Source organism: Nicotiana tomentosiformis, chromosome 1, assembly GCF_000390325.3.
Source record: "Nicotiana tomentosiformis chromosome 1, ASM39032v3, whole genome shotgun sequence".
Classification (NCBI taxonomy): Eukaryota; Viridiplantae; Streptophyta; class Magnoliopsida; order Solanales; family Solanaceae; genus Nicotiana; species Nicotiana tomentosiformis.
The window spans coordinates 157,155,072-157,167,737 of NC_090812.1; the positions used below are offsets into that span (position 1 = coordinate 157,155,072).

The 12,666-nt window shown below is 33.6% G+C and overlaps 2 protein-coding genes across 3 annotated transcripts in view; both read right to left on the reverse strand.

Moving 5' to 3' along the window:
* LOC104085672 (uncharacterized protein At4g22758-like) overlaps positions 1-8,923 on the reverse strand; it is a 38,520-nt gene extending 29,597 nt beyond the window's left edge. The window contains exons 1-2 of one of the 2 annotated variants that reach the window (XR_011413382.1): positions 8,464-8,923; positions 6,974-7,546 (exon numbers count right to left, since the gene is read on the reverse strand). Coding sequence is in view for 1 of the 2 variants with exons in the window: in XM_009589764.4 (XP_009588059.1) it covers positions 7,380-7,546; positions 8,464-8,875 (579 nt within the window). In the remaining variant the exon portion in view is untranslated. Of the gene's footprint in view, positions 1-6,955; positions 7,547-8,463 lie in introns of those variants that run through there. The other variant, XM_009589764.4, reaches the window with a different exon arrangement.
* LOC138891689 (secreted RxLR effector protein 161-like) lies at positions 3,255-3,791 on the reverse strand. Its single transcript, XM_070175423.1, has one exon. It carries the CDS (start codon positions 3,789-3,791, stop codon positions 3,255-3,257), a length of 537 nt encoding a protein of 178 aa, XP_070031524.1.
* Positions 8,924-12,666: the final 3,743 nt, after the last annotated feature.

Sequence of the window (12,666 nt, forward strand, 5' to 3'; positions counted from 1 at the left end):
AGAATTAGAATGTACCACGTTAGAGAATTACTATAAGAAGCCGCTATTATTGTGAGATAAAAGATATGATAATTTTCCCCTTAGGTTATGTAACTAAGTGTTTATTCCAGATGTTTATAGTCTGATATGATTTTGAACTATATAGAAAGATTGGGTTAGATATTCCAATTTCGTATAAGACATATAAAATTTTTCTAAGTGTGATCTATGTATATAGTTCAAAAATTAAAAGATAGTATGCGACCGTAGAATAGGGTTGGATGGTGAGGGAAGTTAGGAATAACCTTTTGTTTCACTTTAGTTATTCAAAGAAGAACTAGAAAACATGATGCTAGCAGGAGGTTAGTAAAAGAATAGTAAGTAAGTTTTGAGTAGATATAGTGAATTAGAAATTTCAACCGAGCTAGTAGAGGCAAGATTTGGATTATTTAGCTCGGTTAACACTAGTTAGTGGGTAACAGTTTGAAATACTGAACGCGTGTTAGAATACATAGAGTTTAAGTTAAACCCAAAGTTTAGTGACATTAGAAGGAAACAAAATCAGCTAGGCACTAAGAGAGCAAACTACAGAAGAATAGACTTTAAGAGTTATCAAAAAGAGGTTTTCCCAAGATTGACAGAGCGAGCAGAGTTAAATCATTAAGATTATGTTTGATAGTTGTGAATACATTAGATTTTCATTTATGTAAGTAATATAGTTTTTCCTAGTAAGAAATATTGCTTAGAAGTACATCGGAAGATGAGTCGTCATTGATGTAAAGTACAAGGAATTGGAGAAGATAAGAAAAGTTGTTCAGATCCCAACAAAAGAGAAGGATCCGCAAGTATAAGACCTTAGTCGCTGGTCTAAGGGGGAGATGCGAAAATCGTCAGTAAGTTCAGATGGATATTTGAAACTCACATAGTTAGCATGGGATATAAAAACTATAAAATCATCCCCAGGTATGTATTATGAGAGTAGTGTTATTGTACGAGAATCTAATCTTCGGAGTATAGACTTAGCTCACAATAATTCTATAAGTGTTTTCAGGAAGTACCTTAGAAAGATAATCAAGTATGGGAAGTATAGCTCGTGATTGAAGAAGACATGAGAACTATGATAAAATAAGTTCAACACTTAGCCAAGCTAAGATTTTGACTTTCGGACACCGGAGATGGTGGAGTTATTGTCCAGAATAAGACTTGTTCCTCCTTAGTAGCCGAAGTGAAGGAGAAACAGTTTAATGATCCCTACTTGTTGCAGGTGAAACATATGATTCACAAACATTAGATAATTGCTTTTGTACAAAGGGGAGATGATGGTACTTTGAGGTACCAAGATGGACTGTATATTCCAGACATAGATGGGCTCAGAGAGCGGATTATGCCTGAAGCCCAGAATTTCAGGTATTCTATTTACTCAGGTTCCATAAAGATGTATCATGGTCTTAAGGAGATTTACTGGTAGAACGACATGAAAAAGAACGTCACATACTTTGTGGCAAAGTGTTCGAGTTATCAGAAAGTGAAAGTCGATCAGCAGAAAGCCTAGTGTATTACCATAAAATACACATATTCATGAGTGGATATGGTAAATATAGACTTTATAACAAGATTAGCTCACTTATTTTGAAAGCATGATCCAATTGGGTTGATCACATACCACTCATTGAGTTTGCTTATAATAACAGCTCGATGGCACTGTACGAGACTCTGTATGGACGAAGGTATAGATCGCCAATTGGTTGGTTCGAAGTTGGCGAAGTAGAGCTGTTGGGACCAAATTTAGTCTATCAGCTATGGAAAAATTCAAATTTAGTCTATCAGCTATGGTGACTAAATTTAATTCGTAGGATAAGGAAACATCTTCTTTTCCCTATTGTTTGGCTTACCTTATATATGTTCGTTACATAGTCCCCCAATAGGGGCTCTATATAGTGGTGAAGTCAGGAAATTTAATAAGATTATTAAAATTTTGAACATCATTTGTTAGTGGATTGTGCAAGGCAAAGGCGGATTTAGGATTTTAGTTCTGTGGGCTCGGCATTTAAACTATGGATTCATATCTACTATTTATTATAATTTTAATGGTATTTTACACATAAATTTATTTTTCATGTCAAAAGTAGTGGGGTCAGTTGAACCCGGTAGCTATATGATGCATCCGCCCCTGATGTAAGGGTATCCAAAGTATATTTTTTTTTATCAATAACAAGTTATTTTATATTATACATAGTATAATATTTTGGCAAAGAATTTTCAGTTAATCATTCTTGACCACATATAACTTCGCCCCGGCTCTATAACATTCATACTTGAAAATAGTCCATTGTAATGCTATAGGTAAATAGTGAGGAATGCAATAAGATAATAAAATAAAAAATAAAATCTGTTATAAAATATAACTCAAAATAACAATATGGAACAAGAAAAACACAAGCTAAGAGATATATAGAGAAAGAGAGAAGAGATTCTTATTTCTTCTTCAATTGTATGTATTTTCCTATCTATTACAAGGCATTTATATAGGCATGAAAAGTGAAGAAAATAATTCATTGAATATGTCATTAAACATAGAAAATATGTCATTGAATATGTCAATAAGCATTTGAGATGAAGATCATGGAGGAAGAGTAGACATTCACCATATTTTGATATTTCTTATAACATTCTTCCTTAGATGTCCATAGATAATGTGCCTCGTTAAAACCTTATTAGAAAAAAATCCTAATAAAAAAAAAACAAAAAAACTAGTGAAGGAAAAAGAGTACACATGTTTAGAAATACACTTTTTGATTGCCTCATTAAAAATCTTGCAAGAAAAGCCCAATGAGATAAAACCTTGTAAGGGAAAAAGAGTACAACTCATATTAACTCCCCCTGATGAGAGCATCAGTTCACATCCTTGAGCCTTTGCATCCCAATTTCGTACACTAGTTTCTTGAAGGTTGACGTCGATAGAGATTTGGTGAACAAATCAACCATATTATCACTTGAACGAATCTGTTGCACATTGGTATCACCATTCTTTTGAAGATCATGTGTAAAAAATAACTTTGGTGAAATGTGCTTTGTCTATCTCCTTTTATGAATCCTCCATTCAATTGGGCTATACATGTTGTATTGTCTTCATACAAAATTGTGGGTAGTTTGTCACGCTTCAAACCACATTTGTCTCGAATAAGATGTATTCTACACCTCAACCAAACACATTCTCGACTTACTTCATGAATAGCAATTATCTCAGCATGATTAGAAGAAGTTGTCACGATTGATTACTTAGTCGATCGCCAAGATATGGCAGTGCCTCCACATGTAAACACATAGCCTGTTTGAGATCGAGCCCTATCCGAGTCAGATAAATATCCAGCATCGGCATAACCAACAAGATCGAGATTGCAATCATTTTCATAAAATAAGCACATATTGGTAGTCCCTTTTAGATGCCGCAATATGTGTTTGATTCCATTCCAATGTCTCATTGTAGGAGTAGAGCTATATCTTGCTAAGACATTAACTGAAAAAGTTATGTCAGGCCTTGTAGTGTTAACAAGATACATTAGTGCAACAATTGCACTAAGATATGGTACTTCAGGACTAAAAAGCTCTTCATTCTTTTCTTGAGGTCGGAACGAGTCCTTATTCATATCAAGTGATCGAACAACCATTGGAGTACTTAATGGATGTGCTCCATCCATATAAAATCGTTTCAATACCTTTTCTATGTAGGCAGATTGATGAACAAAAATCCCGTCTACCAAATGTTCAATTTTCAAATCAAGACATAATTTTTTCTTTCCAAGATCTTTCATCTCGAATTCCTTCTTTAAATAATCAATTGCCTTTTGGAGTTTTGTAGGAGGTCCAATAAGGTTTATGTCATTAACATATACAACAAGTATAACAAACTCCGATGTTGTTTTCTTTATAAAAACACATGGACAAATGACATCATTTATATAACCTTCCTTTAATAAATACTCATTAAGACGATTATACCACATTCTTCCTAATTGCTTTAGACCATACAAAGATCTTTGCAGTTTTATTGAAATCATTTCCCGAGACTTTGAATTATGTGCGTCAGGCATTTTAAATCCCTAGAGAATTTTCATGTATATCTCATTATCAAGTGAGCCGTAAAGGTAGGTTGTAACCTCATCCATTAAATGCATGTCAAGATTTTCATGGACAGCAAGACTAATAAGATAACGAAACGTTATAGCATCCATAATAGAAGAATATGTCTCTTCATAATCGACGTCAGGCCTTTGTGAAAATCCTTTTGCAACAAGACGTGCCTTATATCTTTGTACCTCATTTTTCTCATTCCTTTTATGTACAAAGACCCATTTATAGCCAACAGGCTTAACACCATTAGGTGTTTGGACTACATGCCCAAAAACTTCACGTTTCGCAAGTAAATCTAACTCAGATTGGATTACTTCTTGCCATTTTGGCCAATCACATCTTTGTAAACGTTATCCAATAGATTGAGGTTCAAGATCCTTAGTATCTTACATAATGCTAGATGCAACATTGTATGCAAAGACATAATCCACTACTATATTCAATCGATTCAAATTTGTCTCAATATCGATTGGATTTATTGATAGTTCCTTGTTTTCTTGAGTTTTAGGCTCATCGATATCCTCATGAATTTCAGGATTGGTTAAATCATGGGTTTCTTTATAAGGCTCTTTCGTAGTGTCATCTTGATCATTTATTTTCCTTTTTCTAGGATTTCGATCCTTAGAACCCAATGTCTGCCACGTTTTAGGCGTGCTTTTGACTCATTAGCTATGACATTAGAAGATTGTCCAACAGGGACATCAATACATATTGGAATATTCTTTGCAGGGATATGTGATTTTGTTATTCTTTTCAGATCCGTAAATGCATCTGGCATTTGATTTGCTATTTTCTACAAATGGATAATCTTTTGCACCTCTTTTTCATAAATAGAGGCACGTGGATCAAGATGAGACAATGACGTATTTTTCCACAAAATTTTACGTTTGGTTTCACCAATTTCTCCCCCTAATTTGGGGGGAAATGCCTCATCGAATCGACAGTCTGCAAATTGAGCAGTGAGCAAATCTTCCGTTAATGTTTTAAGGTAGCGAATAATGGAGGGTGATTCAAACCCAACATATATTCCTAACCTTATTTAGGGACCCATCTTGGTATGATATGGCGGTGCTACAGGCACATATACAATGCATCCAAAAATTCATAGATGGGATATATTAGGTTCATGACCCAAAACGAATTGCAACGGGGAATATTTATGATAATTTATCGGTCTGAGACGAATTACCATTGTTGCATGCAAAATGGCATGACCCCAAATAGAGGTGAGTAATTTCGTTTTCATGAGTAACGGTCTTCCTATCAATTGCAGACGTTTAATCAAAGACTCTGCAGGGTCATTTTGAGTGTGAACATGAGCTACATGATGTTCCACTTTTATTCTAATTGATAAGCAATAATCATTAAATGCTTGGGATGAAAACTCAGCAGCATTATCAAGTCGAATAGACTTAATTGGATTATAGGGAAACTATGCCCATAATCGAATTATTTGTGCCATTAATTTTGCAAATGCCAGGTTGCGAGATGACAATAGGCACACATGAGACCATCTAGAGGGTGCGTTTATTAAGACTATAAAATACCTAAACGACTCACTAGGTGGGTGAATAGGTCCACAAATATCCTCTTGTATACGTTTCAAAAACGCAGGGGACTCAATCCCAACCTTTGTTCGTGATGGTCTAATAATTAACTTGCCTTGATAACAAGAAGTGCAAGAAAATTCATTATTTAAAAGAATCTTTAAATTCTTTAATGGATGCCCATTTGAGTTTTCTATAATTCGTCTCATCATAATTGATCCAGGATATCCCAATCGATCATGCCAAAGTACAAAAGTATTGGAATCAGTAACTTTTTGGTTTACGATAGAATGTGCCTCAATTGTACTAATTCTTGTCCAATACAGGCCACAAGATAAAGATGGAAACTTCTCAATAACCCTTTTCTGGCCAGAGGCATTCTTGGTAACGATGAGATATTCGATATTATTCTTATCTATTGTCTCAATATGAAATTCATTTTGACGGATATCTTTAAAACTCAACAAGTTCCTCTTAGACTTGGAGGAGAACATTGCATTCTCTATGATAAGTATTATTCTACTAGGCAGAGTTATAGTGGCTCTTCCAGAGCCTTCAGTTAGATTACTACTACCAGAAATTATAGTAACATCTGCCTTACACATACCTAAATGAGAAAAATATTTCTTCTTTTTTAATATTGTATGTGTCGTACATGAATCAATTAAGCAAATATTTTTACAATTGAAATTTGATCCAAGTTTGCTTTGAGAGATATCCATATTTGCTTAGTCTTCTCAAAGAGCTTCTTGAGATGGTAGAGTCTCGTGCTGATAACGTGTTATAATATATAACTCAAAGTAACAATATGGAACAAGGAAAAATAAGCTAAGAGATACATAGAGAAAGAGAGAAGAGATTCTTATTTCTTCTTCAATTGTGTGTATTTTCCTGTCTATTATAAGACCTTTATATAGGCATGAAAAGTGAAAAAAATAATTTATTGAATATGTCATTAAACATAAAAAAAATATGTCATTGAATATATCAACAAACATTTGAGATGAAGATCATGGAGGAAGAGTAGACATCCATTATAATTTGATATTTCTTATAACATTTATAGCATCCATAACAGGAGAATACGTCTCTTTATAATCGACACAAGACCTTTGTAAAAATTCTTGTGCAACAAGGCATGTCTTATATCTTTGTACCTCATTTTTCTCATTCCTTTTACGTACAAAGACCCATTTATAGCCAACAAGTTTAACACCATTAGGTGTTTGGATGTATTACATATCAAATTTAGCACTTAAAAACTATGCTACACCATGTTGAGATAATTTAAATACCTCTTCTCAACTTCGAATAACTATAATATATACAATATATCAATCTCAAACTATGACAAACTACAAAAAATGAGCGTAGGAATAAAATATATATAACACTTTTGTAGTCGTGAAAAGCTAGCCCTCTTTCGAATATATTGAGTGAATTAACCCGAGAAGAGATCTATTAGAACTTAGCATCTCACTAAAACATGGAGTATAACCTATAAGTCAAGGCTCTAAATTTAATTTTCCATACCAAGAAATCCTCACACCGAAAGAAAACCTTAGAGCAATAATTAAGTTGTTAACGTGTGACATGTAAGTAACGAGTTAGACAGTTGATATTTGTATCAGGGTATGCTGTCTATATTACACCCTATTAGGATACAACCCTTTTTCGGACCCTGCACGAACACGTGATACTTTGTACACCGGCATATATGCCTCACGGCAAGAAATCCATGAATTTGAGCCATGGCAAAGGAATATTCTTGTTAGATGTATCAGCTTGTTTTCCACAGCTTAAAGACGACGTCGTTGCGCCAACGTTTTTCGGACACATAAAAAAGTTTCTTGACCCCAAAGCAGCGAGCTTCTCCTTCCTGTCCAAACCTAAACCCATCATTCAAAGATAACAACAAAATATCAATATTCTGTAATTTTAAATAATTTTCATACACTCATTTTAGGAAGAATCTATCATAATTTTTAAACTTTTTTTCCCCAAAAAAAAACTACAAGTAATTGTTTTAAGAAACTAAACTTGTCGCTTAGAAAAGGAAAATATTGAGTACATGTTAGATAGTTAAATTTCAATAATATTATGAAACTTGTCTTGTACTACTTATTGGCGGAGTCAAGATTTCTGGCGGGTTCCTAAAAAAAATTAAAAAATTAAAAGAGAATGTGGCAAGTGGCAATTGAATCAACAATCTTAAAAAAAATTTGAAACCCCTCATCACCTGAGCTATGCTTTTGGAATGTGTCAAGAGAATTTAAAATATAATATATAGATGCACAAAATAAAAATAATTTTGCCTTATATATACAATATAATTTTCCGATAAACGAGTTCGTGTAAACCCCCTTCCGCCCTTAAATTCCCCAGTACTACCGGTATTATAATTCAGTGAGCTTAAATTACCCGAAAATTGTGAAAATAATATATTATACTACTAGATCATATGTGTACTAAATAGGATAAATAAATTTAATTTTTATTTGTTATATGCTCATCCGTTTAATTTTATGTCACTCTATTTTTTTTGTTAGTCTATTAAAGAAAAAAAAAACAGATTTTAAATTTGAAAATAAGTTTATATTTAAATTTTTTATTTTACTTTTAATAATAATCACAAGTTTGAAAAAATATGCTTAAACTTTGTATACAGTCAAATTACACTGCATAAATTAAAATTGAGTAAATATTTTGGAAAACAAAAATAACAATACTTTGCAGAAATATTTTTCACTGAGACGTTAAATGAAGGGCGAATAGCTGGAATTCAAAAAGGTGAACAGGCTCTTACTTTCTAAGCTGAACTGCGAGTAATGAAGATCGTAATCGGCGGCGTCAACGGAGGAAATCACTGGCCGCCTTCCTTCCTTCGAGTACTGCCGTAGCGCGGCGGCGATGAGATCCTCTACAGTCGTTTCCAACGATATCAGTACCTGTACAGGTCCAACACTCCTTTGAATCGTCACGTTCACCAGCATCTTCGTCAACTTCATCGGCCGGAAATTCACCGCCGACGGCGAGTCACCGGCGGAAGTTCTAACACCGGCGAGCAAGTCCGGCACCGTCCTCGGCCTCCGTAATAGCTCCGAGGACGTGCTGCTGCTCCCCGAGCTTTGTCCGTGAAACGACATGGATTTTTCCGATAACTTTCCTTTTCGATTCTTCTCTTCATTACCTCTCCGGTTAATTCTCGGAGACGACATTTAAAACAAGAGCTGCTTGATTGTATTTGTATAAGCTTGCAGAGGAATGAGGAAATTGGCGGCGAGACTTGTGTGTATTTATATTAGAGTACTTTTGAGGGGTAAAAATGGAAATGAAGATAATTTTTGGCAGGGGCGTAAGGTGAGGCGTTTTACATATGCCTCAGTGGGGCGTAATCCCCGAGGCGCAGGACGTAAGCCCCATAGGTATTTAATTTTTAATATTTTATAAAATAATATAATGACAGTTAATATTTATAAACAAGGTAAAATTACATAAAAATTAAAAAAAAGTATATATGTGTGTGCTCCATCCCCACAAAAAATAATCAAAATAATCTATTATACGTTACTTACAAGCACAAGTAATTTGAGTCTAAAAGAATAAAGTTTTCTATATAGAGGAACAAAAAGGATGATTAACCTGCAATTTAAACTTTGAATTTGCTGCTATGAAGAAAAATGTAGTTCTCTTTGTATTTGTAAAAAAAATTAAATATTCGTTGCTTTTGGGAGATATTAGCAGACTAATGGACAAGATAAAATTTTGGAAAAATCATGAATTAGGGTTTAAATCAATAAAAAGGTCTTTACTTTTAAATTTAATACTTTTGAGTTCCTTTTTAAACCTTTTGAGTAATTACCAAACTGACTTTTGAGAATTTGGGTATTATATGAAGGACTAATTCAATAATTTTTATTTTAATTTGAAAAAGTCTCTAGGGCTTACTCCTTACTAAAAATATTACGCCCCCGAACGCCCGGGCTTTTCTTTGAGACTTTCGCCCCACACCATCACCCCGGGACGTTTTTGGTACGCCTCGCCCCGGGGCTCGCCCCAGAAACACCTTTTAAAACATAGATTTTTACAATAAGGTGAGGAGACGAATTGGTTCGTGAGATAAGAAATAACAATCCTAACTCCCGTTTGGTCATAAATTTTGGCTTCATTTTTTATTTTTATTTTTAAAAATAGTATTTCTGAAATATGATTATATTTTGAAAAAAAAAATTAAAAATTTCTAGGAGCCCGTTTGGACATAAGAATTTTTTTTTTTTTCAAAGTTTTTTTTTGAAAGCAGTGTTTGGTTATCAAAATCTTATAATTTTTCCAATCTCACTTAAAAATGCATTTTCAAATTTGAAAAATTGGTTCAATTGAAAATGGGAAGGTTGCTAGTTTTTAGTTGCAAAATATGTTGAAAAAAAGACATCCAAATATATTGTAAAAATTATAATCAAACACAACTTCATCTTCAATTCAAATTTTAGTGACATTCCAAATTTGAAAAAAAAATTGAAATTCTTGTCCAAACGCCTACTAAGTTCCCAAAAACTGGTTTATGGCAGTTTTTTGGTGAAATATTTTCTTCCACTCACAAAAAACTTCACGTTTTCTTCAAATAAAATGCATGTCCAAAACACAACTTCAACTTTTAAAAATTATTTTTCAACACAACTTAAAAAACTCATTTTTCAAGTTTCAATCAAATATGTGTCCAAACGATAGCTTAGAATAAGATTCGTGATTAATTTATTTCATAATTGGTTGAATTATTTATTCCAAGATTATTAATTACAATATTAATTATATTACAATTATGATTTTATTTTCATACCGACTTCAATGTGGTATAATAATTCGTGAATAAAACTCCAAAATAATTGTCCAAAACTTTTCTTAAAATTCTTTATAAAACTTTAAGGTTATAATTGAAAATAAAAGCTTATCTCTTCTTATCTAATGTAAAATTAAATACATATTTAATAAATTAAATATTTATTAAATAAGTTCACAATTATTTAATTTTTTATTCTAATTTTATTATTATAATTCTTGTTTAACTTGTTCACTAATCAAGCGATCCCTATATGTTAACCTATAGTAACCGAATACGTCAGTCATATAAGACGAGAAATTGCTTAATACAGCAATAAGGGGCGTGGGGTGGTTGCCGGTTGCCTGTTGGTATAACTGTCATCTTAACGACAAAACTTTAGTGTTGATTTTTCAGCGCCTTAACAATAATTGCTAAACATAAGTTTTTTAGATGCCGAGAGATGTCGGCAGTATTTCACTATTTAAAAAAGTTAGGCAAAGGTTTATTTTAACATTGGCTTCTTTGTGGTCCACTCTTTTAGTGACAAGTTGCAGTAGCAGTTACTGAGTTGTACTTTTTTGGATTTTTTTTTTTCGTCCGGGTTCGGACTTAGCGGTCTGTTAGCGGGCTGGATCGGGTTGTGCAATTTTTTTTTTAAAGTAAATTTTGATACTTAAGTGTTTGCAAACTTTTAAGGCTTAGAATTAAACTTTGAAGTTTAAAGTTTTAAATTTGAAATTTGAATTTTATAATTTTAAAATTGAAATTTAAAAGTAAGTGGCTACAAAAAATTATTTAATAAGACCAATAGGCAATATGTAAGGATCAAGATCCGAAAACTTTCATTTGATATTTTTATTGAATAATATATAATACTTTAAATTAAGTTGCAAGTTCTTTTTTGATTTTGTTATTTTTAAACTTGCAAATTAAAAGTTTACAACAATTATAAAAAAAGAAAAGAAATAGTACATCACATGCTTTGCATCATTTTTGTAAGTTCATCCATGTCAACATGAGGTTCTTGGTTTCCGGCATTGGTTGAATCAGAAGCACAAACCATTATATCTCCAATTTCTTGGTCCTCCGCTTCATCTACCTCGTCACGCCCTTGATTTTGCCATTCTGATCTTATCGAATCTCTGAAGCACACTAGAATTTTCAAAGCGTTGCTACCCAATGAATGACGGGTATCTCCTAGTTGCTGCCTTGCTTGACTAAATGCGCTCTCTGATGCGATTGTTGAAATCGGCACATTTAGCACGTCTCGAGCCATGGCCGAAAGAACAGGAAATTGATTTGAGTTGCTCCTCCACCAACCCAGTAGTAGAAATTCCTTTGTGCGGGGCTCTGCTGACTTTTGCAAGTAGAATTGAAGTTCATCAATATTCCTGCTACTGGTTTGTTGATGCTCCCCTAGTGAAAACCAAATCAAATAATCTTCAACACCATCATTATCATCCAAAGTACTGGTCCCAGATGTTGAAACTGAACTTGAAGGAATATTTGCATCTACAACAGAAGAAGCATCAACAATGTTAGCATAATAATTATATAATATTTCTAAATATTTGTGTAGATCAGAAATACAAGTGTCAATATCAGGAGTTTTAGTTGGTCCAATATCCATATAAGAATATAAAGCAGTGATTAATTGGCGACAAGTGGCCATTTTGATAGAAGGGTTTAAAATAGCACCAATTAGGTAAATAGGGGGAATTGGGTAGAAATATTTTTTAAATTTATCTAGCATAGATTCAACAACAGAAGTATATCCTTCTTTGTTCTTCATATTATGTAGTAAAAGAAAAATTTCAGCAATATGAACTAAACCATTTGCAATAGTAGGATAATTTGCAATATTTGAATTTGACCGTTGGCAACGGTCAAATTAAAAAACAAAACCCGTTAAAAAACGGGTTAAACCGGGCTGTAGCCCGTTAAAAACCCGTTAACGGGTTAATGGGCTTAGCGGGTTCGGTGCACCGGTATCAAAAAATTATTCGTTTGAAACCCGCTCCCCGCCCAATCCGTCCCAGCCCGCCTCCCACGCTACAGTACCGGGCTGACCCGGGCTGAACCGGGTTGTAAACATGTCAGCCCGGCCCGATTAACAGGTATAAACTACGTTCTTTGGCCGAGCCACTTTTGTCGGAAAGGTATCAATAACAGTATCAGTCATATAGGTCG